Raw genomic sequence first — 26,750 nt, forward strand, 5'->3', positions numbered from 1 at the left:
CAGGGTGGAGGGGACATGTCCCCTTACCTACGGGGTGTGTGACTTTGCCTGGAGTTGGTGACCCGTGGTGGCTGAAGGGGGCCCCAAATCAGCCCAGGATGAGGTGCCTGGGGACACCCACCTCTGGGGACCGATGAGGGACACGGTGGTGCCATGGCGCCCGGCTCTCCCCCTCCGTGAAATCCTGCTCCAGCCAAAAAAAAGGCTGCAGGAGTTTGGGGCAGCCCAAGGAAATCCAGTCCCCCATGCCAGCGGGATGCCATGATGGGGACGGTGACCTTGCGTGGGCAGTGCCGCCCCAGGGACCCCGTGCCAGGAGGTGTCCTGTGCCATCGCATCCCTGACATCAGCCTTTCCCGGTGCTGCAGCGCTGCCACCATGCCCCGTCCCTGTCCCCATCCCCAGGGCCCCCTGGGAGCGGACGAACGGCGACGGCAGCATCTGCGCTGGCCGTGGCGGCAGCTGCCTGCCCTGCCTGCCCTGCCTGCCCTGCCTGCCCTGCCCCGCGCCCGCTGCTGCTGTATAAATAGAGGCAGCGAGCAGCAGGGAGCTCCTGGCAGCCACCATGAAGGGCCTCAACCTGCTCTGCTGCTGCGTGGCCTCGCTCCTGCTCCTCGGCACTGCAGGTACGGCTGCCCCCGGGGCTGTGGGACCCCCGGGGCTGTGGGACCCACGGGGCTGTGGGATCCCTATGGGGCTGTGGGACCCACGGGGCTGTGGGTGACTATGAGGCTGTGGGACCCACGGGGCTGTGGGATCCCTATGGGGCTGTGGGACCCACGGGGCTGTGGGTGTCTATGGGGCTGTGGGTGTCTATGGGGCTGTGGGATCCCTATGGGGCTGTGGGACCCCATGGGGCTGTGGGACCCACGGGGCTGTGGGTGTCTATGGGGCTGTGGGATGTCTATGGGGCTGTGGGATCCCTATGGGGCTGTGGGACCCCATGGGGCTGTGGGATCCCTATGGGGCTGTGGCTGCCCACGGGGCTGTGGGGTTCCCACAGGGCTGTGGGGTCCCTGCAGGGCTGTGGGTGCCTATGGGGCTGTGGGTCCCTATGGGGCCATGGGGTCCCTATGGGGCTGTGGGTGCCCATGGGGCTGTGGGTGCCTGTGGGGCCATGGGTGCCTATGGGCAGAGGGTGCCCAGCGGGGCTGAGGACATCTGTGGGACTGTGGGTGCCTGTGGGACTGCAGGTGTCTGCAGGGCTGTGGGTGCTCATCAGGGCTGTGGGTGCTCATCAGGGCTGTGGGTGCTGGTGAGGCTGTGGGTGCCTGGTGAGCCCAGCCTGCACCCCAGGGCCAGGTGGGTGCCAGGAGCAGGACGGGGTGGCAGGGGTACGGCCGTCTGGGCTCACCCGCTGCTCTGCCAGGGCTGCTGGGTCACCCCAAAATGTTCAGGGAAACACAGTGGGGGGCTGTGGCCAGGAGGGGCTGGAGGCGGGGCACAGCCTGGGATCCCCCCTCCGGAGCCTGAGTGGGTGCAGGGGCTGTGCTGCCTCCAGTGTGCCCAGGGTCAGTGTCACCCATGGGTGCTGAGGTGTCTCGGTTTTGGGCTGTGGGGACCCGGGGGGGGGGGCTGCTGGGGCACCCCGTAGTCAGAGCAGGATGGGGTGGACTGTTTGCCCTGGCAGGGGTTCTCCCTCCCACCCAAGGACCTGCCAAGCAAGACAGCACTTTGGGTGACCCCCAGGCCCCCTTCCCCATGCTGTCCCGTCCCTGCTGAGAACCCCCGTCCCCGGCTGGGTGTCCCTTGGGGCCATGCGGTGGGGCGGCATCGCTGGTACCCTTGCTTGCCCTTGAGTTAATTTGGGCTGGTTCTCTGCCTGGCCAGGCTCCGGCGGCCACACTGCTGGGAGGGGGGCGGCTAAGTATGGAAACAGCCGTGTAAGGGGACACTGTGCTCCCTGCAGCCGCCCTGGCCCCCCCCCCCCCCCAGCCACTGGCCCCCCCCCGCCCTGTGCCGCCGCGGCCCCGCGCGCGGGCACCCGCAGCTGCCGCCTTCCAGCACCCGGCACCCCCGGCCCTGTTGAGTTTTGGCCTTTTAAGGGCATCTTGGACCATTCTTGTGAATTAAAGGGGTTTGGGGTCAGCGACGCGCCCCGCTGGTGGTGGGGTGACCTCCGTGGGGCTGCGGGTCAGGTCTGGGGATGGGGGGAAGGAAAGGTCCTCTACAGGCATGGCCAGTGGCTGGTGCCACCCCAGGCTGGGCTGGTGGCCCTGTGGGACATCAGGGGCTTGTCAACGTGGTGCGTGACCACCAGTGCAGCTCCTGGTTGCGCTGGGGCTGGCACGGAGGCTGTGGAGCAGCCTGGGTGATGCCATGGGGCCGAACACGGCGTTGGGCACCGTATCAGCAGCACCCTGCTCAGCCCAGCGCCGGGATCACCCGGCCGGGAGGAGGCTCCAGGGCTGGGAGGTGCGTTGGGGTCTGCAGCCCTGGAGCTGGCTCTGAGGGGCGGTTAGAGTCCCCCGAGTCCCCACCACCCTCGATATCTCCTGCTTATCGGGGGGGGGTGTCCTGTATTTCACCCCAGTCCTGTAGGTTTGGGAAAAAGAGAGAAGCAATAGCCCATCTCCTGTGGTTCTGCTCCACAGGGACTGGTGGGGTTTGCACAAAGAGTTTTGCTTTTCCTTTGGTGCCAAGCCCAAGACTTGGGCTCCTTTGGGGTGCAGGAGATGGCTTGAGTGGGTGCGTGTTCCCATTTTGGGGTCTTGTCTTCCCATTTAACCTCCCCTTTGACAAGGAGACGGTGAGGGGAGCCCAGTGGCGAACCAGGGGCTTCACCGATGCATGGTGAAGGGGTGCGATCCTCAGGGTGAGGGTTTGGGATGGCTGCTCCAGCGCGCTGGGGCACGGCTGGGTTAACCATCCCGACCTCCATCTTGGCACGAAGAGGGGGGTCTCTGGAGTAAAGCTGCTCTTTTTTGTGGGTAACAGCCGAGCGTGGAAGTGGAGGGTCACCGTCCCACGTGGCAGAGCGGCGGCAGCTGGAGTTCGCCAGAGCCCAGCCGGGTTTCTGGCCATGGTGTCCCTCCAGGGAGGGCTGTGCAAAGCTGGATCCCCCACTCCAGCTGTGATACCCCCAGCTGGGGGAAACAGCTGGGTCCCCGGGGGTCCCCACAGTTGGCTGTGAGGTGCAGAGTCCCCTGGCTCCCTGGCCAAGGCACTGTCCCCTCTGCCACGCACCGCAGCACCGGGACGTGCTGCCAGGGTCACAGCGCCCGGAGGGTTTGGTGACACCTGGAGCTGCTGGGACCCCGTCGCTGTTCCCAGAGGCTGGGGGATGGGAAGGGCCCCGCACCCGTGTTTGTGGAGCCCTGGCCAAAACGGCCTACAGCCCACATGGCCAGGGCTAGCAAAGCTCCCTGGAGTGGCCAGAAGCCCCAGTGGGTCCAACACCCACTGCAAGGCTGGGCAATGGCTCGGGGCAAAGGTCCCTGCTCCTGCCCGGGGGAAGGTCTCCTTCTCCCCATGCTCACACCTTGGGCAGAGCCCGGCCATCCCTTCCAGGCTGGGCGGCCATGGCAAGTCCCTGCAGGCACTGGGAATGGGCCACGGGGATGCTGGCAGGGCAGTGCCCAGCCACCGCGCCTGGCAGCTTCGCCCTGGGGAGCCCTTGGCCCCCCTTGGCCATCATGAATTTGTGTGGGAGGGCTATGCCAAGCTGTGCCGTCACCACCTCCAAGGTGGGCAAGGAGTCAGAATCACAGATTGGTTTGGGTTGGAAGGGACCTTAAAGCCCATCCAGTTCCACCCTCCACTAGCCCAGGTTGCCCAAAGCCCCATCCAGCCTGGCCTTGAACACTGCCAGGGAGCCAGGGGCAGCCACAGCTTCTCTGGGCACCCTGTGCCAGGGCCTCAGCACCCTCACAGGGAAGGATTTCTGCCTCAGATCTCATCTCCATCTCCCCTCCTGCAGCTTCAGGCCGTTCCCCTTGGCCTGTCACTCCCTGCCCTTGTCACCAGCCCCTCTCCAGCTTTCCTGTAGCCCCTTTGGGGACTGGAAGGGGCTCGAAGGTCTCTTCAGACCCTTCTTTTCTTGAGTCAAGGAAAGCCCTGGCACGCTAGCATCCTCCTGCAGCAAGTGGGCACTACAGGACTGGCACACAGACTTCCTGGTGACAGCAGATGCGGGCCACCACCCCTGGGACTCCTCATCCTGCTTCAGCCTGGGAGGTGTCACCTTGTCCTCATGGCACCTTGGAGTGGTTCCCATCTCCCAGGACATGTCACCTCGGGGTGGGATCCACCTCCCAGGACAGAACATCTTGGGGTGGATTCCACCACTTGGGTTGTGTCACAGGTGGGCCCAGGGCACAGCACCCATGGGTGAGGTCCACCTCTGCCAGTCCTTAACTTCCCACCCCGACCATCCCAGGGTAATGAGCTTCCGCAGAGGTGGGGGACCTCTGTGTCTCAGTGACACCCCACTGCACTCACCTCCATCTGCCCCCCAGCATCGGCACAACCACAGGCACTGCTGCCATTGGGTGCCATGGCCACAGTGAGGCAAGGGACTTGGTGTGCCACAGCGACCCACAGATCTTGGTCATCTACATCCCTGGCACATCCCTGGCACCTCGCCTGGAGGAGATCCCGGTCCCCATGGGTGCCCCAACTCTCCCCAAGTGTTGGCTGAGAAAAGCAAGGCAGATGTCAGGCAGGTTGGATGTGCTGTGACACCCTCTCCCATCAACTATCCCTGCCCTGGTGTGTGGGTGACAGCCAGGACACCTTGCTTGGGCACGGCCCTGGTGGCACAGGGGCACCAGTGGGTCCCTGCGGGATGGTGTGGGGCTGGGAGGGCTGTGCTGCACCCAGGGATAATGCTCGTTGGGCTGTGTCCTCGCTGCGTCTCCACGTCCCCGCCGTGTCCCCACCATGTCCCCGCTCGCTGACCTGCCAGCCCCACGCAGGCGCCAGCTCCCTGCGCCGGGAGCGCGGGTTTGCCGGGGTGCCGAAACCCCAGCCTGGCCGATGGGTCCAAGGGTGACCGAATCGCTCATAAAATTGCCCGTTCCCCAGGCGCTGCAGGAATAGCAGCGGGTGCTGGTGCCTTGGCAGAGCTCTGCTGAGCTATTTTCAGCCCACAGGGACATTTCCCTCGTAGGCGATAGCCCAAGGAAGCCGGTGAGCTCGTGTGGTGGCGGGGGCTGGCGGAGGGGCTGGGGACTCTCCGGCCGGGCACCCCGAGCCAGGCTGGGGCATTGGCAGCAGCAGCACAGCCCCGGTGCCAGCCGGGCGCGTGGCTCGACCCTGCCCGCCTCCCCGCTCACGGGGGCACACCATGGAAAAGGACTCGGAGCCACGCAGCCCCATCCCAGCATGACGGCCCAGCTGGGATCCCCTGTCCTGACCCCCGGGTTGGGTACCGCTGCTTGCCATGACCCGGCAGCGTCTCTGCTTGGATGTGCCCAAGGATTTGAGGATCTTGTGGGACAACGGATCATCAGGCATTAAAATCCAGGTTGACAAGTTCAAGGGCTCTCCCTGTCCTGCCCAGGTGACCAGGAATCCTCGGGATGACCGAAGAAGAGAGATGGGGAGTCTTCACCGGGGAGGACTCACATTGAGTGTGTAGAGGATGTCCCTTGGGGCCACCGGGGAAGCCCTGGGGTGGGTTGGTGAAGCCTCTCATGGCTGGAAGGCCAGGAACAGGACTAGCATGACCTCGCAGGAGTCCCTTCTCTGGCAGAAGGCTCCTCCAGCCCCGGCCATGGCACAGTGCTTCCCTCAGGTCCTTCAGCATCCCCTGCGACTGCAGACCCCAGGAGGGACAGCACAGGGAGATGTTCCTGGACGTACAGCGTGACATCTGCCTGTGCTCAAATACGTGCTGCTGTCTCAGTGGCTGCTCACTTACGGACCCAGATCTCCCCCCAGCCAGGGTGTCACGGCTGTTTTATCTTCCACCACCCTGATCTTCATGTCTTCTGCAAGTCAGGAGTTCATGTTTTCTTCCAGATCTTTAGGGTGGGCGCTCTGTGGGCAGATGGTCAAAAAAACACCCTGCAGAAGTGATTCCCCGTTTCCCATTTTCCATCTCTATATTTAGAAAGCTCCGAGCCTGGTTTTAATCCCTTTGGTACATCCTGGTTGGGTTTCTTTACGCTTTCTTAATCAAAATATCATGCAGTTCTAGATGACTAATTCTAGAAATCAAATAAATTTATTTTCTTTTTCAACTAAACTTAAAATCTCCTCCACAAATGAGGTCGTTAGTCTGACAAAGCTGTTTCCTATACCCTCTCTGGGCTCTGCGTTGAAAAAACTGGAAAATATTTGCTTTTTGTTGGTGCCTTGAGATCACGAAGCCTCTGGGACGGGATGCTGTGGCTGGGCATCCTGGGCTTTGGAGTGCATGAGGGGCTGGACAGCCAATTCCATCCTTGTGCTTGTGTCCTCTGGGCTTCTTGAGCCACTTTGGGACACTTTCCTCTCCCACTCGGTGAGGGTGTTGGCCTGGCCAGCTCCAAACTGGTGCCAGAGCCGGGCTCCCACTTGCCCTGGCACTCGCGGTGCTTGGTATCGGAGCTGCCGAAGGGTAATAAAACACCAGGCGCTTCCTGTGGGGCTCGGCAGCAGCACCAGGCTCTGCTGGGATGGTGCAGAGTGGGAAACTGAGGCACGGGAAGAGAGGGGAGGAGATGCCGTCCTCTGCTGCTCTTCGGCCGGGTGCCCAGGGGTGGGCTGCAAGGCTGGGGTGCCCAGGTGAGGGGCACAGTCCCCGCTTTGCGCTCCCCTGGCCCTGCCTCCCACCTGGGAAGGGTTCCTGGTTGCAGAAAGGTCAGGCTCACAGGGCTAATCCACCTTGACTTACTTTTTCCAGCAACCAGGCATCTCAGAGCTGCAGCACCTTTGGGTCCAGACACTTTCCATGAGGTTTTAAAGGGCTTCATGGGAACCAAGCACAGCCTTCAGGCTTCGTTCAGCCTTGCCTTTCCCCCAAAAGGAAGGGACAGACAGGTTTAGGGTGCAAGCTCCCCCCCGAAACCCCACTGGGATCGCAGGACTTGCAGGAGCCGGGGGATAACTCCCCAGCGTGCTGCGGGGGCCGGGATCCCAGCAGGGGAAGAGGGCATGCGAAAAGCCAACCCCGGGTGCAGAGCTCCTATTTCTGCCGGAGGGGGAGAGCGTCCTTCCCAGGGCCACCTGTGCCCATCTGTCCCTCCTAGCCAGCCCCGGCGCTCCTCGGGGACCGTCCCTCCTGCAGGACCCATTTCGGCGCCATGGCGGTGCCGTTCCATATGGCCCTGTGCAGGGATGGCGGAGACACCGCGGCACGGTCACGTTCACCCCGCTGGGAGCCATCCCCGTGGGCGTCACATCGGGGACAGGCAGGGGCAGCACAAGCCAGGGACCCTCTGGGAGGTCAGGTCCCCAAGGGGAGCGGGGCGAAGGCTCCTCTCCGATGCTTCCCAGCCACTTGGCACAACGCAGGGCGCGAACAAGGGGAGCCCCGGGGTCGCTTTACAACGTGGCTGTCCCCATTCCCTCCCGGAGCCCACGGGGACCCGCAGGACGCGCCCCAGGTGTGGACATCACCCTTGGCTGGCAGTGGGGTGAGGGGCTGGGGCCAGCGGTCAAGAGGGCTGGTGCTTCGCTGTCTGCACCCCACCAAGCTGCTCCTTCTGATTCCCCCGTACAGTTGCTGGGCCGTATTTTTAGCCTCTGGTGGATGCACAGAGGGTGTTAAGCCCGTAACCTTCGGCCCATTTTGGTGCTCATCGGCCGGCCAGCTGCAGATCAGCACAATTTGCCTTGTGATGGATTTGGAGACCATATAGGGAAAACAGGAGGGAGAAGGAGGTGGAGAGGGGAGAGGGACTTTATATAAGACCTTGAAGGTCACAGGAAATAAAGCCCGTGACAACATGCCAGCAGCAACATCCCAGTCGGAGCGCTTGGGGAATATTCCCCTTCTCCTGCAGGAGATGGCTCAGTGGGCGCTGGGGTTGCCGTTGCACCCGGCCATGGTGGGTGACAGCCCCTCTGTCCCCCTGCCTTGGGTCAGAGGGGACACACAGACCCCAGATAAAGCCCCTGGGATGCACAGGGTCTCCTCTGCCTGGTCCTGCTCCCCCCTCCACCCACCTTGACCCTCCCCAATCACCTACCCAAGGAGCCATGCTCCCCTCCCAGCCCTCCAGGTCACCAGCTATTTTGGGGCCAAGCTGAGAATATCCCTGTCCCCATCAGCCGAGGGGACCCTCAGGAGACCCAGGCTGGTCTTCAGCCCACCAGGGCCACCCGGGGCTTTGCAGGTCAGATGTAGCACATTCCCTTTCAAGAGGCTCCTGAGGGGTCCCGGGGGTCCCGCAGGAAGGTGACCCAAAGGAGAGGGGTGCTCTGGGTGGGAGGGAGGCGGGAGGAAGCTGCCCACAACCTGTGTCCCTCCGGCTGGGAGCTGAATTGGGAGCCTGGAGGCACCTGCAAGCCACATGCCAGCAAAGGACGGAGGAGGTCGGCGAGGGCAGAGCAAGGGTGACCCTCGCATCCGGTTTCGGCAGGGCAAGAGGCCGCGGCAACGGCGGCAGCTCTACCGTGCCAGGCTGCACACGAGAGCAACTGGAAACCCTGGCAGGCTGAGGTGCAGCCCGTCCCTCCCAGCCGCCTGCCGCTGGCATGGCTCATCCCCCAGCCGCCTGAATCCCAACTAACGGCACCGCCATCCCTGGCATAGAGATGCAACCGCCTGCCCGGCATCAGCAAACTGGCTTGAGTGGTCCGGGGCTGGCACCACGCTGACCCCAGCTCAGCTCCTCCTGTGCTTGGTTGCCGTGGTCACCCACGGCCAAGCCCAGCGAGCCCCAGGGCCACAGTTTGCCAAGGCCAGCAGGACCCTGCCAATGCTCTGCAGGACATGGTGGCCCTGCGACTCCCCAGTACGGACATGGCGCAGGAGCTGGAGGAGAGGGCTGGCTGCCAGCCGGTTGGCCGTGCCTGGAGCTCGCCGTGCCCGCTGCTGCCTGCTCTTGTCCCTGCAGCCTGGGTGGAGGTGGCATTTTTTTTCCTGGTTGGCATCTGCTTGCCAGCTGGAGTACAAAGGAATTATTTTCCTCTGAAACGCTTCCCTGGTATGCAGGCATTAGACGTTTCGGGGGATTATTTAGACTAGCAGCAACTGTTTGTAACAGAGACAGTATAGCCGGTGATCTTTTATTTTTGGCACCCGTTGACTAATGTTAAAATGCAGTTGGAGGCCTATGGAAAATACGGATGGCTTCTCCTGGGCTGCAGAACAAACTTATTGTGTCCCCGCCAGCCACACAGCACGGCAAATGCTTTCCTGGTGAAGGGATGCTCACAATAAATAGCTCCTGAGTCCTGCTGCCGGGGTCAGGCCCTGCCTGCACTTGCCTGCCTGCAGAAAGGCAGAGCCCTGTGCAGGGAGCCCCTCGCCCCTTCCTCCCCCTCACCCAGCCACCCGCCATGGCCGGTGCGATGGTCTCCCAAGGCAGGGCTGAGGAAGGACCCTTTTAACCTGCCAAGTGCCCGCAGCCCCTTGAGCTATGCTTTTTGTCATTCCTTTCTCCCCAATTTTTTAGGGCTGCTTTGCTGCCTTCCCACAGCGCTTCGCGGCAGGTGGCAGCCATGGTTGGTGCAGGTGTAGGGCCCCTTGTTAGCATCAGCTTTGCCGCCCCACAAGCACCTCTTTGCACCCAGCTTCCTGCAACAGGGACAGAAAATTGAGCTGGAACTAGAGAAGGTTTAGGAAAGAGTTTAAACCTCTTGGTAACAGGCACAAATCCTCCCTCAAGGCCCCCCGCCTGGTGCTGACGGGGGGCTGGCGGGTGCCCCAGTAGCAACGTGCAGGCGCGGGTAAGACTGACTGAGCTGTTCTCATCGTTTAGAGCCGCACGCCCCCAGCACGGACCATGTCGGTGGTGCTGCCGAAAGCCCCTTGCCAGCCACAGAGCCCAGGCTGGAGGAGAAGGCAGCCGACGGCAGCCCTGGGGAAGACCAAGATGGCGGCCCCACCAACGTGTCCTTGCCCAGCACTGCTGAGGAGGGACGCAGAGAGGGGGAGGAAGAGCCAGCAGGTGGCCTGAGCAGGGACCTGGAGCCAGGGGATGGCCGCCCAGAGGAGACTACCATGGATAAGGGTCAGGAGGGGCCCAGTGAAGCCCAGAGCCCAGGGGAGAACGCCATGCCAGGCACCCCTGAGGCAGCACATCATGAAGGGAACCACAGGTCTGGCCCACAAGATGGCTCCCAGGCCCAGGAGGATGAGGAGCCTGGCACTGAGAAAGGAGCCTCTGAGGAGAAAGGGCAGCCTGGGGAAGAGAAAATGGAGGAGCCAAGAGCAGTGTCTGCTCCCGAGGAGGGAGAGGAAGGGGGTGAGCAGAGCTCAGAGGAAGATGATGAGCAGGGGGAGTCTGACGAAGATGAACATGGCAAGTCTGAGGAAGATGGAGGCGAGGGAGAGTCTGAGGAGGAAGGAGAGTCTGAGGAGGAGGGAGAGTCTGAGGAAGACGGTACCAGGCCAGCAGGGCCAGAGAATGGAGCTGAAGGGAATGACATGGAAGCAGCCGGAGCTTCCAGCAAAAAAGGCCGTGGCAAACTAGCAGCTGGCAGCAAAGGAGAAGCTGGGGACGGCCCTGCCAGCTGCCATCACCCTCCCTGTGGTGACACAGCAGAAGACCCACCAGCAGCGGTGGAAGACCCACCAGCAGCGGTGGAAGACCCCCCTGCAGACAAGCCATCACTGGAAGAAACAGAGAGCCCACCCAGCCACAGCTTCCACCCAGCTGCCACCGAGCTCCGGCACAGGCAGATAGGTTGGAGTCTTTTCTTGTCGGTGTGCTGTAGCGGCCAGAGTGACCTACTATCAACCCCTGGTGGAGCTGAGCTTGGCACATTAAACCGCGCCTAGTGCATGGCCCTCTCCTAACGCTTGTGCTTCCCGTGCCTGCCCCTAACCGCTGCAGGGCTGGGCCGGCTGCGGGCATCGAGAGCGCAGGCAGGAGCCCGCGGACGCCTGCCATGCAGGCACTCATCACAGCGATACGAAAGCTAGCCGACATTTCCCTCGCTGCACTTTAAGGCTGTGATTTCTGCTCTGGGCTGTGGACACGGATAAGATTTTTAACACCCAGGCCCCTTTCAGCACCCGCAGACCTCTTAAAGGCTCTTTATCATCCACCCTAAGAGTCCTCTGGACTCCCAGCTTGCTTGGTGCAAGGGCAGGATGCTGCCTGGGCTGGTGGGTCTCTTGTCCACCAGCCCTTGCCTTGTAGGGAAGATGTGAAGAGCTAACTCAGACCAATGAGTTGCTGAAGCACGGGCTCTGGCCGTGTTCTGTCAGTGAAAGGTTAGCTAAGGAAAAGGGAAGCCCCCCACCATGATTTCCTAGAAACGCTCATGGTTTTTGGCCCACAGGTTGGGCAGCAACCTTTGGACCCAGCTGAGTCATTTTCTGCTTTCATCTGTAATGTCCCAGCTCAAAAAGTTCCCATTTGTGCTGAAAGGGAAACCCAGTTTGGTCTCTGTGGCTTTACTTGGCAAGTCAAAAGGTCTTCCTCAGCCCAACACTTGGTAGACACTCAACACCGTCTCAGGGCTCGGCAGCACCCCACTTGGCCCAGGCACCCCCAGCCAGCACATGTCTGTCCCCAGACCTGTCCCCAAACCCCCACTAAAATCTGACCCAGCTCCCGATATCAAAAAGCACTTGGAGCTGCACAGGGCCCTTGGTGTGCCAGCATCTCCAGGGCAAGAACACCTCTGTCCCCTGTCTCAGGGACACTGGGGTGCCTACCTCAGGCAGACACAGCTGTCTCCTGCTCCCCAAGCCTGGCATGGAGCTGTGGGGTCCCCAGGGCCACCCCAAGCCAGGGCCCCAGCTTGATACAGAGGGGAAAGAGGTCGGAGAAGTGGGGGAGGACGAGCCTGCTGTCAAAGGCAAGGCAGCCAGGATGGGTCAGGCTGGCCAATCTCTCAAGAGCCAGCCCCAGCCTCACACATCCTCATGTCTCCGGCTCAATGTGTAATTTTGGGGAGACCAGACAGACAGAGGGGCAGAGCAGCGTGCCTGCAGTCGAGGCTTAGCCCTGGAAGAGCTGCAGCTGCTGGGGGAAGCGCCAGGGCAGGCAGGGGCCCCATCGGGCAGCAGGTGCCACGCGTGCTCGCACTACGCCCCAGCTCCGGGAGCCCCTTCCAGGCACGTCCTTTGCATTCCCTGCGAGTGGCTGGCCCTTGCTCCCCCCGGTGAGACGTGGCGTGCCTCCTCGGAGCCAAGCAGTTGCCCACGACGCTTCCTCCAGCAGCCACAGCCCCGACAGCCTTTGCAAAAGAGAAACCACACGGCGTGCCAAAGGTGACCGTGACTGCTGAGGCACATGGTGGATCCACAGGCTTGGGGGGTGTGTGCTCCCCCATGCCCTCTCCCTGGCAGTAGCTTGTGTGAGCTCCTGTATGGAGTCCCCAGCTCAGAGGTAACAGGTCTCCTTGCCTTTTCCTCCAGAAGAGGTTGAAGATGCCAGCGAGCTGACCAAGCGTGACCGGTCCCACTTGGAGAGCACCCTCAAGCTGAACGAGGACAAACCTGCCGATGATTTCTCAGGTGAGGGGGCCTGGGTGGCAGCCAGCCGTGCGCTGCCCAGGCAATCCTTGCAGGACAGGCTCCTCACCATTCCGCTGCATGAAGAGCACGGATGAGATTTCCCTTCCCTAGAGTGTTTTGGTTTTAACCTTACTTCTTGAGAGCCCAGCAACACCACATCTTCAATAACAGACCTTTCACCACTCTTGTGTTAACATACTTTAAGTATTTTAAAATCAGCCCCAAGGGTGTACAAGAATTAGGAGGGCAGAGGCTGGAAAATGTAGATGATGAATCAGCCCAAGCCAGCTACACTGCTGCCCAAAGAAACCTGGGGCAACTTGTAATAAGTTTGGATTTTTATTCCAATTATTTATTGGGTTTAGCTATCATAAGGCTTGCTTCTGCTGGCCCCACAGGCAGTCTGGATTAGAAAGAAAGAATTATAAAAGCTGCTGTGGAGCTTAGGGGCTGTGCCATGGGTCCCTGGCACCATAGTGGAGGGCTTTTGGGATCATGGGTGCTGAGTGCTAAACAGCATTAATGAGAGATGTTCCTTCCATCAACTGCTGGCATGTGCAAGACCGGCAGCAGATGGGGACAGCGCCCAGCAGGAAACCTTAGCAGGGAGAGGCATTGAAATGCATGGCTGGGATCAGCTCGGCCAAGATTTCAACTATGAGCCAAGTCCCTTGATCCACAGCTGAGTCACCCTCAAGGTCTGCAGAGAATGCCCAGCAGCTTACCTAGGAGGGCCTCAACCAGGGTGCTGTGGTTTGCCTTTCACCCATCTGCATGCTTCTACCCCTGCAGGAGTACTGCAGCGGCTGAGGAAGATCTACCACTCCTCCATCAAGCCTTTGGAGCAGTCCTACAGATACAACGAGCTGAGGCAGCATGAGATCACAGGTAATACCACAGGCACCAGGGTCTCTGGCACCATCAGGTCATTGGGATGCAGATAAGAGCACAGAAAGCAGATCATGGAAAAGCTCGGATAGTTTGTGTTCCTTTGCACCTTCCCAAGAAGGCCACGAACACACTGGGCTTAGAGAACATGCCCTAGTGAACCCAGCAGCAGGCATTCCTGCATCTGCCTTAGCCCATCCGCTGGCAGGACCATCTGTGTAGGCTGAGCCTTGAACCCGGCCTGCTTTGGGTCCTCCACCTGCTCAATATCAATGCCCTGTCCCCATGCCAAGTGGAGATCGCGGCCCGGTGAAATGGGCTTGGCAAGGAAGCTTAGGACCTCTTAAGGCTCGGGATGAGCTTCCTGGGGGTGGCTGGAGCTGGCATTCTTCCTGCTCCGTACGGGACACGGCCATGTGGGCAGGGTATCCCTCAAGCTCGGCAGCCTTCACTCACCCTGGGAGTTAGAGTTTCCACTCCTTGGCAATTACAGACACATTGGATCAGGTCCCTGTGGCCACAGGCATTGGCTTGGGCTGAGCCCCACCAGTACACGTGTCCCTCCAGAAGAGGAAAGTGCAGCCCTGACCTCAAGATGCTCACAAACTACAGGAAGCTCTTGTGTCCCATATGACACAAGTAGCTTCATCTTCCAAGCACAGATGGCTCAAGCCCAAGTGCGAGGTCCCTGTTCATTGAGGTAACTCTCCTGTGAGCCCCTAACTCCAGCCCTGTCCTGAGCTAGGGCCAGATGCCCCCGTGCCTTGGCTGGGCAGACAGGGGATGCCGGAGTCCCTGCTGCCTGCGTCCCAGGGCTGCATGCCCATGTCAGCCTCCTGTCAGGGTCTCTCCTTCTCCCGAAGTTTTGCCTCCTTCCCCAGGTTTGCAGCCTCCCACACCCTGGAGCCATCCCCTCCCTCCTGGTGAGGCAGGACCTAGATGCACCCACACACAGACCTTCCTTTTGCAGCTGAACTCTAGTCCACCAGTGCATGGGTCCCATGTTCATTTGGGCAAACCCCTGGGACAAATCCCCTTAGAGCAGAACCTGTGTTTTACAGGCACCCCCACTGCAACTCCTAAATCTGTCAGACATTTTGTAAGCAGGCTTCACAATCTCCATACTCAGCCAGCCCATCTCCAGCTTAGAGCCAGTGGGGACCATGGGGGGACCCACAGGGCATGGACAGGGCTGTGGAGTCCTTGTCACCAGCCCAGGTCCTGTCCCCTCAGGGGACAGAGCACCCTGGACATCATCCACCACCCACAGGGGTTCTGGAGAGGTATTTGTAGGTCTCATAAAACACGAGCCGAGCCTAGCTGCCTCCCACAGCCAGTTCCATGTTGCTGCCCTTGCCTGCCTCGCTCTGTGCTGCTTGCCAGCAGCTGGGGACCACGATCCGGTTGCCACGTGGGAGGGTTAACCGGGGGGGGGGGGTGTCACAGCAACACACCCTACTGCAGCCAGCACAGGAGGGGTGCCCCATAGACTGTCACCCACCCATTGTGCTGGCCTGTCCCCTCCTTAACACAGCCAGCACAGCACTGCCATGTACCTGGGAAAGGAGCACCCAGAGCTGTAGGGTTGGCACCCCAGTGCACATCCCCACAGCCTCTTCAGCGGTGGCACCATACAGCAAGAACCACCCAGCCATGCCCTGCCCCAGCTGTCTCCATCCTGGAGCTCAAATTCAGGAACATCTCCTCTCCAAGCTGCTTTGGTCTGTGTCGGTAGCAGTGCAAGCATCTGCATTTACTGTCAGCTCAACCTGGGACGCTGTTTAAGAGAACATTTGGGGTTACAGGGGCTGCTGGTGGGCTCCCAGCCTCTAACCCTCGCTTCACTGTTCAGTACCAGAGGACGCAGCCCCTAGCCCCAGTGCACAACCCATTTCCTTGCTCAGGACACTCTGCCCTGCCCTTCACCCACCTCCCTGCTCTCTTTTTTTGGGGAAGCAAGTGTTTCTCAGGCCCCTGCTGGCTTCCTCCCTCCCAGCTCCTGAGGAAACAACCACCAACCCTTGTGCTTTCCCAAGCCAAGGCCCCTATCCCAGCAGGGCAGATGCAATCCCAGAGTTGATAAGTCAAGATCAGAGCTTACAGACCAAGGGAAGGCACACAGACACCGTGCTGATACAGCCCTTGTCCCAGCCATGAGCAGCCCTGCCCATACTCCCATCAGAGATGTTTCTTGGGCCACCAAACTCCTTGAGCCCCTCTGACACCCCAACCATACCCTAGCACATACAACATCAGCCTGAGGATCTGAAGCCCAGCAGTTCGCATTGAATAACCACAGATCCAGCTTTTCCCAATCCCTCATTAGCAGTGTAATTAAAGAAACCTGCAAATTAGTCAGAGGGTTGACCTAGGGAACCCCCTTGACTTTACAAGATGAGGATATGGTGGGGCTGAGGGAACCTTCTCAGCCACTTCCTCTGCTTGGTGGCCCTGTCCTGAGCAGGTTCATCGCATCAGTCATGTCCCTGTGAGCCCGAAGATGCCCCCAACCTCCCCCTGTGCCCACCCTCATGGCAGGAGGAGGCTGGAGGGCGCAGAGCTGCCAGATCAGCTGGCTGGGAGGAGCGGGACAGCTGGGAGAGCGGCAGAGCAGGCCTGTCATGGAATATGTGTGACCTTTGGAGTTGTAAGCCAATATAGAGGGGTGCCGTCGCAAGCACCTTCGCCCCTCCATTACACGGCAGCCCTCCATTTTGTCTCCCTTCCCATCGGCTCTGCTCGCATGCATCAGCTGGTGTAATCCAAGGAGCCTGCCTGCTCCCCGCAGCTCGCAAAAACACCTGTGTAGATGAGTGTCACCTGTCCTGGGGGAGCTGTGACTGCCACCATCAACCTAAGACTCTGAATTGTTGGGGTGCATCCCAGAAAACGTACCCCACACCCTCTGCGGTAGCGTGTTTAAGCCTGGCAGGTGTCATCTCCTTTTCCCTGCCTGCCACCCTCCCGTGTCTCCGCTCTGCCGTCCCTCGTGGGTGCATGCATGCTCTGCCTGTGTGCTTGGTGCTGTAGGGACTGTCCCTAGCTCAGAGCTGAGGGACTCTCCCAATCTGGTGATGGAAAGCTTGCTGTGAAGTCATGCCAGTTTGTGGTACATGCTGGTGGCCTTAATTACTGTGTATGTGCCAATCAGCAAGTGTCTCTGATAAGGAATGACCTCCCAGTTGCCATCACCAGCTACCCTACGGCTGGATACGGGTAACCACACCACTGGGGTGGTCAGGGTTGGTTGCTGTCCTAACGACGGCTTGTTGGGCTCCGTTCGCTCGGTGAATGTTGCTGGGGAAGGCGATAACTCTGCTAAGCGGGGCAGGAGCGTTGGGGTGCTGTCTCATGTGGCAGCTTTCCTGGGGCTTCCCCCCCCCCCCCAGCCACATCCCCAGTGTGCAGGGGAGACTGGGGTTTAGTGCTTGTCCTGGTAGCTGGAGGTCTCATTGCTCCCAGACTGTAACTCCTCTCCTGCTGGGAATGTGGCCATCGCTGGCTTGTCCTACCCTCAAGAAGGCCAGGGCCAGTCTTCAGCTCCCTCCTTGGCCTGGGCCAGACCCAGGCAGCTGCGTCCCTCCTTCGACTCACGGTACCTTTTCTCTCTCCCCGTGTCCCTTGCTAACAGCTTACCCTGGACGCACCCTGGGTTCCTCCGCCACAGGTTGGTATCGCTGCCTGCTACCTGCATGCTGCCAGTGCTGCCTAAGCTCTTCGCTGGCGTCCGGCTTTCCTATTCACCTGTCCCAACAAAGCCACACTTCCCAGGCACCAAGCAGACCCCGGTGTCCCATGGCACACACCGGAGCCGGTGTCCCCAGCCTTACCAGAGCTTGGCACATGTGTAGCTGCACTTGTCTGTCCCAGGCCTGACCGTGTATCCCCACCTCGCCCAGGCTTTGACACCTTTCCCTCTTGGGTTAAGACTCAAGAGGTTGCTTATTCCTCTAGCAATGGTTCAGAGGCATTTGTGGTGGATCTACAGGTTGATCTCCCACCCACGGCATGAACTGGATGAGCCCAACAGATAGCCAACCCTGCAAGGGACCTCTTCCCACCCTTCACCCTCCTATGTGCAGAAACCTTCCAGAATGTCCACCCTTGTTCCGCCCCCCCGGCTCCAGTTTAAGCTGATGAGCCCACAGCAGCTGTCCCAGTACCACAGGCTGGTCCCTGCATGGTGGCCTCAGCCCCCTCGGGGGCCAGAGCTGGCTCCTCTCCTGTCTATCCTGCTCAGGGTGTGCTGCCAGGTCCGTCCTCCCTGAGAAGCAGGAGATGGGAGATGTGCCAATGTCCCCGCCACGCTATGAGGCAGGGAAATCCCATCTTCTGGTCCTCGTGTCCTACCCGTGGCCCCCACTGCCGGATCCTGCCGAAACGGGCTCCTCCACACCCTGGCCTGGGATGCAACCGGAGCCCTGCCAGTGCCTGGAGGGCCTCTGGCTCCCTGTTGTGCCAGCGTGCCAGCAGCGGACAGGGTTGTAGATATATATAGCGTATTTCGATAGCTGTCTTATCTGCATCTCTAGCTGCAGGCGCACACACGCGTGCTGCTCGTGTGGGCGTACGTGTGCAGGGAGCGCAACGTGGAGGCAGGCGCAGACGGTCTGCAGCCACGTGCGGCTTGTCCCTCCGTCTGCGGGCACACGTGGCGTGTGGACAGTCGTGGCTTTTCGTGAGCGAGCTGGCCGCCCTCCAAGGGCTGCTGGGCAGCACGTCCGTGCCACAGGCAGAGTGGCCAGAGGTGTTTGGGGTACAGGGACAGGGTGGCAGCAGGGGTGATGCAGGGACCGTGTCGAAGGTGTTTGAGCCTTCCCGGGTGGTTTGAGGACAGAGCAAGACCTCTGTGCCTGTGGCTCAGCCTGAACCAGGAGAAGGAGAAGGTTTTGCCGCATCCTCCACTTTGCTTAGCATCCTTGGGTCAGACTTGTACAACGGGGGGTGAGCCGACAGCAGGCACTTCTGCTGGGCTTGAGGACAAGGAGGGAGAAGACCCGGCCCAGGGTTAATCTGAGCCCCAGAGCAACAGCACTGCCACCCAAGGGCAGCGTGGCGTTGCAAGCAACATGGAAAAACCTCCCAGAAAGCCACAGATCTAGGAAAAAAAACCTATTTGGGCGTCCAAATTGCTCCTACCCCCAAAGCTGAATAGTCCAAGAGAAATGCAGGCTCTGCGGAGGAAGACATGACCTTCCTGGCCTTGTTTGCCATGTGCTTTGCTGGATCACAGCATACTCTTTATCCTGCAAACCCGGCACCTTAGCGAAGCTGTGTTTTAAGCTGCTGGGTTTTAAGTAGGACCAGAGATGAAGGGGTGCAAGGTTTGAGGACCCGCCTGATCACACCAGCGTGCGACTTCTGGATGTGCCTGGTGCTTGAGCCAGGATAAGCTTGAGCCAGGACGAGCTTCCGGGAGTGAGGCAGGCTGGGCTGGGAGCAAACAGCCACAGGGTGGCTGGAGAGAGCCGCCGTGATGGAGCTGCCGCCATCCCTGCCCTGCACCTGGCAAGGACTGGCTCTTTTCCCTGGGCTACACGGTGGTGAACAGACATAGCGGGGAGACGTAGCAGTGACAGATGCCAGGCCAGCACCCTCCCGGGTGGGAGATGCTCTCGGCTTCCCGAGCCCCTGGGCAGCAGCAAGGAGGACCCACGCATGGCCTCACAACCTCGGAGCTGCTGGTACCCGGAGAGCCACAAGGATCCTGTGCCTGGCGCTGCCTGCAAAGCCCGTGGGGTACCAGCACCCCGTTCCCAAAGTAGGGGGTAGGGATGGTCTTGTCAAGCTGTTGGTGACCATGCAGGGGTGCTGCCTGCACTGTTGCAGGAGCCGGGGCGCACGGGCTGCCTGTGTTCACACAGCCACGCCTGGCCAGGAACGTGTTACGAAAGAGCGTGCGGGAATCCACCTCAAACCTCTGGCACAACATCACAGGGATGATAATAATAATAATAATAATAAACCCAATTAAAGCCGGCAAGTGAACATAGTAGCAGCGACAGTGTGACACAGGGGAATGATTAATAATGCAAGTCTGAGGTTTCAACATTTGTTTTTGTCCCGCCTGAGAAGACAACATTGGATCCCCACGTCTTGTAGGCAGGGAGCAGGCAGTGGGCAGAGAGCAGGCAGTGAGCAGGGAGCAGGCAGCAGGCAGGGCCGTCCTCCAGTTCAGATGTGGCTTCCCTGCTTTGGGGAGGAGGGCTGAACTGCAAGGACACAGCTGTGCCCCGTGGAGAGATGTCCCCAGCCAGCGGGGACTTCCCCAGCGGTGACATAGTGGCCCTGCAATGGGCAGATGCAGGCAGGAGGAGTCTGGCACGCCCTGCCCGACTCCTGCCCCCATGGTCAGATTGGTTTGGTGCAGTCGCCATGCAGTGTCCTCCGGAGTGGGAGCTCAGCGCCACATGGGCTTTACTGCTCCCCCGCCTTGGAAATGGATCCCTGGCTTGCTGGAAAGCTGCTGGCTCCTGTGTGGGCAGCAGCCATGGGGTCTCTCAGCCACCGCAGGGAAAATAGCTCTGCCTTCGGAGTGTGGCCAAAGGGAGGGCGCTGAGGGCAGCACGGGTCCCCCACCAGCACCTCCTCGCCCTGGGCTACAGGGGAAGGCTCAGCTCTGGATGAGGGACAGCGGCTCCCAGCTCCTCTGGTGGCATCCAGCCCTTCCCCTGGCCAGGACCCTCTCTCCCTCTGAGCACAGGACAAGGATGAGGGAACATGGCAGAAGCCCCTGCTGCCAGGGATGGGGGAAACGAGCCCCTGCTGCTGGGCGCATCCCCGCCTGCAGCAGACGTGTGGGTTGTGCTGGCCTGACGCCGTGGCAGGGTGGCCGCAGCTTGCTCTGCTCTCTGCCGTCTGCCGCCACGGCTCTCCCGGCACCATTTCCTGCCCAGGTTTGTCCGGCTGCATCGGTGCCGGTACACGAACGGGGATGGGGAAGGTTCCGACCAAGGGGGAACTCGCTCATCCAGTTTTTACTTCCACTTCTGGCCTGACTTGGGCTCAAGATGACTAGCAGGCTCCTGGCCGTCCTGGGCATGGCTTGGGGGCTGGCATGGGCCAGGCGCTCCTCCGGCTCTGCCAGCTGCCTGCCCAGTGGCCTGGGGGCTGGGGATCGAGCAGTGTGGGCACAGGCTGACTGCATGAGTCCTGCTTGAGCAGGGATTGCTCCTGGGGCAGTGGCTGTGTGTGTCCAGGGACCTCTGAGCTCCCAGACCGATTGCGTGGCACCAGGACAGGTCCCTATGGGCCATCACCAGCCTTCTTTGAGCCCCTTAGCAAACTCTGGGACTTGAAGAGTGCGGGATGAGGACTGTGGTTCATTCTCTTCCTGCCTTTCCCCAAGCCCAAAGTGGGGCCGATTGCCCAGCCTGCCCTCCCCGTGCTGGGCTGGAGCCTTGCACCCAGCCCACATGCAGGCAGGGACCCTGTGCTTGTCCGGAGGGCCGGGAGCCATGACCCGGGGGCAGATCCCTGTGAGGATATGGTGGAAATGCAATGCAGCTGGCCAGTCCACACGCTTACCAAGCACCGTGCCACAGTGTTGCTCCTTAAAACCACGCCAGCTCCCTTTGCACGAGGCATTCGCCTGGCTGCGGCATGGCCACCTCCTTCGCATGTCCCATGCTTTGTGGCAGCTGCTTTCAAACAACACTTCCGTCTGCAGCCAGCCCCAAACTCACTTCGGCTAAACCAGAACCGAACCAAGACAAGATTTAAAAGACCTTCAAGTTCTCCTGTAGTCTAAGAAAGGTCAAACCTCAGAGAAGGTCAGACAAGGTTTGCTCTCGCTGCAGTGAAGTGGGATCTCCCGCAGAGCACGGTGATGTCCTGCTCCTGCAGACGCCGGGGCTCGTTGCTGGGCGATGCCTTGGCTCACAAATGGCTGGTGGCCCCAGAAGGGTGGCTGTTTCCCCGGCAGCACCGCCACGCCGCTCAGATGGGATGCTCGTTACAGCCGGGAGTTAATCGCGCGGCGGCGACGGCTATTGTTTCTTCACTTCCTCTTGTTATTTCCCCTCTCTGCAGATGGGGAGATCACTTCCAAGCCAATGGTGCTATTCCTGGGACCGTGGAGCGTCGGCAAATCCTCCATGATAAACTACCTCCTCGGGCTGGACGACACTCCCTACCAGCTCTACACAGGTACCATGCTCACCGCTCCCTCCCTGCTCTGCCACGGGTGTGCTGGCACTGGCATTTCTGCATCCCTGTGGTCAGCGGTTCCTGGCTGCATCTCTTTGATTTCCCCCTCCCCGTTATGGCAGGGAGGTTGCGATCTGGTCCGTGCCGCCCAACTGCGGTGCCAAATGGAGGGAGAGGTTCCCCACGGCGCAGGGCCTGCCCGCCCTCCCCAGGGAGGAGAAGGGCATCTCGCCCTGCAGCAATCCCTGTCCCGCAGTGCAGGGCTCACCACCTCTGACCCTGACTGTGAGAGCAGCAGTCACGTCGCAAGGGCAACTCATCTTGTCTTCTCCCCTTCCCTCCTCATGTGGAGCCAATTAATTCACCCTCCCAGGAGAAAAAACATTCCCCTTCCCTCCTCCCTCCTCCCACGGAGGTCATCTCGCAGCTGAGGGCAGATGTCTGTGGCCAGCTCTGTGCCGCAGTAACGCGGGCTCTCAGGAGATGGTTCTCCAGGGCGCCTTGTGCAGTCAGGCCACCTCCAGAACAACCCATCCCTGCAGAAAACAGCCCTGCTGGCATTTTCTTGAGAGGTTTGGCAAGAATTTCGTGGCCCTGCTGCTTGCCTTCCCCCAGCATCTCTTGGCAAGCGAGCGATGCTCCTGAGCTTCCCAGATAGTCCCAGGCCAGTGCTGCCATGTCCGTTGCCCAGCATGGATTTCACAGTTCTGCTGCTCCTCTCGTTGCTGGGCAGGGGCAGAACCCACCACCTCCGAATTCACTGTCATCATGCACGGCCCCAAGCTGAAGACCATCGAGGGCATCGTGATGGCTGCTGACAGCGCCCGCTCCTTCTCACCTCTGGAGAAGTTTGGGCAGAACTTCTTGGAGAAGCTGATAGGGATCGAGGTGCCCCACAAACTGCTGGAGCGAGTCACCTTCGTGGACACGCCAGGCATCATTGAAAACCGCAAGCAGCAAGAACGAGGTAGGGGTTTACTGGGTTCATCGCAGGGACTGCAGAAAAGATGTCGTAACAATGTGAGATGACAGAGATGGCTGAAGCACAACAGGGAAGAGCCTTGGCTGTAAAAACGGTCTTCCACGGGAGGGGATGGTGATTGTCTGCCCGTGGCCATGGCAGCAGCAGCTGGGGCCTGGGGAACATACCCGACTGTCATCAGCTAGAGCAGCCGTTTCTGCCATTTGGAGGTGTGACAGTCAGGCGTTTCAGCAAGGTGTCTGCTGGGGACTCCTCTGGCTGTTGACTCTCTGCTTCGGCTCAGCATTTAAGGCCTCATTTGTCACCCTTGGAGCCAGGCTTTGCCAATGGCTGGTGCTGCAGCAGGGCCCAGAGAAGCACCATCCCCACAGCATGCCAGGACAGATCAGCAGGGCTTCTTGACCCACTGGGGAAAGCAATGACGCAGCTGATATCTGCTCAGAGGAGCAGCAGGAATCTGTGGCTGGCAGCAGGGAGAAGGTTTGGAGGTGAGGTTGAGGGAGACACGTAGTTGAGGGCCAGACACACAGGGATGGGTTTTCATGCCAAGAAACTCTGAAGTGTTTTTAGCACATGAGAAACAGGTTCTGGGCTGTATGAGAAGTCTACTGTGTCTCACACCCTGTCCAACCCAGACAGGGCGTGAGGCATGGCAGGCTCAAGATGTATCTATCCCTTGACCTCATCCTGTGGTGGCCATTTCTGCTGGATTTCTCTCTTTCCCCTCCCCAAGGTTACCCGTTCAACGACGTGTGCCAGTGGTTCATTGACAGAGCTGATCTCATTTTCGTTGTCTTTGACCCTACGAAGCTGGACGTGGGCTTGGAGCTGGAGATGCTATTTCGCCAGCTGAAGGGCCGTGAGTCTCAAATCCGAATCATCTTGAACAAAGCTGACAGCCTGGCTACCCAGGAGCTCATGAGAGTCTATGGTGCCTTGTTCTGGAGCCTGGCTCCTCTCATCAATGTCACGGAGCCACCCAGGGTGTACGTTAGCTCCTTCTGGCCCCACGAGTACCATCCAGATACCCACAAAGACCTGTTCCTCAAAGAAGAGATATCGCTCCTGGAAGATCTCAACCAGGTGATTGAGAACAGGATGGAAAATAAGATCGCCTTCATACGCCAGCACGCCATCCGGGTGCGCATCCACGCCCTTTTGGTCGATCGCTATCTGCAGACCTACAAGGACAAAATGACCTTCTTTAGCGATGGAGAACTGGTGTTCAGGGACATTGTGGAAGATCCTGACAAGTTCTTTATCTTTAAGTCCATTCTGGCAAAGACCAATGTCAGCAAATTTGACCTCCCCAACCGCGAGGCTTACAAGGACTTCTTTGGCATCAACCCTATCACCAGTTTTAAGCTGCTGTCTCAGCAGTGTTCCTACATGGGAGGGTGTTTCCTAGAGAAGATCGAGAAGGCCATCACTCGCGAGCTTCCTGATCTCTTGGGAAGCATTGGCTTGGGAAAGAAGCCCAATGTTCTCTCCTGTGACATCACTGGCTGTGGCGAAACCCCAAAGAATCGCTACAAGAAACCCTAAGGTGTTCTGTAATATATCCGTCCATGTGTTCCTACCGGTGAATGAGCTTATGTCTTATCTGTCCAAGAAGCCGTGGTTTGTTAACCCTTTGAGTGCCACACTGGCAAAGGCTACTGTACGATGAGGACTTTGAGTCATTGACATCGATGGCAGGGGAAGATGGGTGGGCATAAGAAAGAGAATAAAAACTGTGAATTCCTGACATTTTATCTTTGTTCTTTTGAGTAGAAGGCAATGTTTAAGCTGTAAGTATGAGCAATGCACAGTGAGCTAGAACTGTAGCTGCTTTTTCACTGGTGCCAAGAGTGCGTGAACAGGAATTTCAACCTCTGCATCCCTGAAGCCGGCAGAGAGCGAGAACTAGGGCACGGCGTGAGAGCACAGGGGAGAGCGGTGACACACTAACCCGGGGCATCACCAGGAGCTCCAGGGGCAAAGCACTGGGCAAGGAAAGAGAGGCTAGGTCCCAGCTGTTGTTTTCAGGCACAAACAACCTACAAATCTCTGCAAATATTGATCTTGTTTTTCTTTCTGAGACTTTTGGGTTGCCCGGTGAGTTCTCCTTTCGTGTAACAGCTGAGCTGAACTTCTGCAGTCTTCACCTGGGTGTTTTCCTTAAGAAGGGACTTCTGCAGGGGCATCTGTAGCTGCAGACAGGTAGCCGTGATGCGATTTGCAAGTCCATGTCAGAAGAAGTATTGGGCTGGAAAGGAGCTGCCAGCACTGGCTGAGCTGTGCTGGAGGAGGAGGGCCAGCACCCCAAATCACACAGTCCTACGAGGAGCCACGAGCAGGTTTTCCTCTCTCAGGACCACCACAGGGACAGGGCACTTGGTGCCTGCATGTGCCATCAACCCCAAAACCCTGTGCTGGCAAGTCAGCAGGGCTCCGAGGGTTAAGGGTTTGGCAGTTTGACCTTGTTCAAGTCCGTGTGGTGTGTTTTCTCAGTCAGACCCCCCTTGTTTTTGTGCTCTGTGGAGGGAGGCAGGAATGGAGGGGTCACTAGCCGCATTCTTTTCACCCATTGGCCAATCTGTTCTCCCTAGGACAACCCAGGCAGGTTTCTATAGCTTGTTCGCCAAACTTCCCCCATTTTAGCCATGATTTTGTTGGCTCATCTCTGCGCACCAGTGCTCAGTCCTGGGAGGAGAAGGAGTATTGCTTCAAAAGCACCCGAGCAGGATGAGGTTCCCCGTGGACAGCTGACCCTTGAAACCCATCAGTGAAAGCTGAGGGATTAGGGGTGGCCTCGTCACTTGGTCCTCGCTGCTGGGCTGCAGTACGGCTGGCTGCGGAGCCAAGCACAAACCAAGGTAGATGTTGCCTTGGAGGGAGACTGGTGCCGTCGAGCCCACCAACGACCTGCTGAACGTCCTTTCTCCTTCCTCCTGCCAAACGACCACAGCTAACGTTGCTCTCCAGGAAACCTCTGGAGCAGAGGGACTTATCTTTGACAGGAACAAGAAGATGGGGAGATGCTGGTTGAGGCAAGAAAAAGACAAAAGGAATGAAAGAGGGAAAGAGAAGGCTGGGAATGGAAGGCTCTGTTGTGATGGGAAGGGTGTGAAGGGCAGCGCCCCTCGTCTCCATGTGCCCAATGGGACACGGGCTTGGGCAGAAGGTTGTTGGGAGCTCCACTTCCCCCGGCACTGAGGCCAGGCACTGTGAAGAAGATGTCCCCTTGAGCCCAGGTGAGTTTGGGGGGACACCATCCCAGGAACTCCCATGTTCCTTGCCTCTGTTTCGAGGTAGGACTCTACCTTTCAGCTAATGAAGACGAGACCCAAATCTATGTCCAAGCATGGGAAAGTGCATGGCTCATGCAGAGGGACTTTGACCGCAGCACAGAGGGGACCAGAGGCCGGAGGGAAGGCAAGCAGAGTGTCAGATAAAGCAGCAGCCAGAACAGCCTGGAGAGAAGGGATGTGCTTGTGAGTCAGTGCCATGACGTCTCAAACCTGCCCCAGAGCTGCTGCCCCCTCTGCTGCTGTTCCTTCTTCCCTCTTGTAAACGATCCCGTTGCTCATCGGCGTCCCTCGCTGCCTCCCCCACTCCTCTTCACCTCTCACTCCCCTCCGCCAGGCTACTCTGCATGGTTTTCTTGAGAGATAATGGAATGGAAACAGCGACAGAGATGGGCTGATATTGTCACTGTTCCAGCTGTCATACTGTGTGTCACTCTCACGGCAAGCAAAGGCCACCAAACATCTCTATTTGCAAGCACCATATCGCGGCATCTCTTTCCTCTCTGCCCTGTCCCCCCAAAGCCCGTGGGCTCTGGGGTACCCAGGGAAAGGCCCCCCCCACCCCAGGAAGGAGCTCTGACTCCCTTACAGCCTTGAACCTGAAGGCACCATCACTCTGCTCTCAGGCTGCTCCCATCGTTCTTCCCATCCCTTCTCTGTTTTCCTTTTCTTTTGCTTTATTCTCCAGCATTCTTCACCTCCTCTCCTCCCTTTCTTTTCCCTTCAGCACCTGCATGCCCTGTGCAAAGCCCAGGTGCCCGTGTCCTTGCTGCAGCTCCTCTGCAATGGCCAAAACCTTTCCTCCCCCCGATACCGTACGTTAGGGTTGTCTTTCCAAAGCGATGGCAGTGGTGGTGCGAAGCTGGGGGGCTGTTTT

General features: G+C 59.4%; 1 protein-coding gene across 5 annotated transcripts; it reads left to right on the forward strand.

The window, feature by feature from the left end:
* Window positions 1–401: 401 nt before the first annotated feature.
* On the forward strand, window positions 402–24,330 carry SRL (sarcalumenin). Of its 5 annotated transcripts, none has more exons than XM_075767650.1 (8): window positions 502–626; window positions 9,855–10,781; window positions 12,467–12,565; window positions 13,358–13,453; window positions 17,085–17,120; window positions 21,485–21,601; window positions 22,335–22,568; window positions 23,317–24,330. In XM_075767650.1, the coding sequence occupies exons 1-8, from the start codon at window positions 566–568 to the stop codon at window positions 24,126–24,128; spliced, it is 2,382 nt and encodes a 793-aa protein (XP_075623765.1). In that variant the 5' UTR covers window positions 502–565; the 3' UTR covers window positions 24,129–24,330. The 5 variants fall into 5 exon arrangements, with proteins under 5 accessions (XP_075623768.1, XP_075623769.1, XP_075623767.1 ...); XM_075767651.1 differs by having other exon boundaries at window positions 12,470–12,565; XM_075767653.1 differs by lacking the exon at window positions 9,855–10,781 and having other exon boundaries at window positions 402–626.
* The last annotated feature ends 2,420 nt before the right edge of the window (window positions 24,331–26,750 follow it).

Source organism: Balearica regulorum, chromosome 15 (genome assembly GCF_011004875.1).
Source record: "Balearica regulorum gibbericeps isolate bBalReg1 chromosome 15, bBalReg1.pri, whole genome shotgun sequence".
Taxonomy (NCBI): Eukaryota; Metazoa; Chordata; class Aves; order Gruiformes; family Gruidae; genus Balearica; species Balearica regulorum.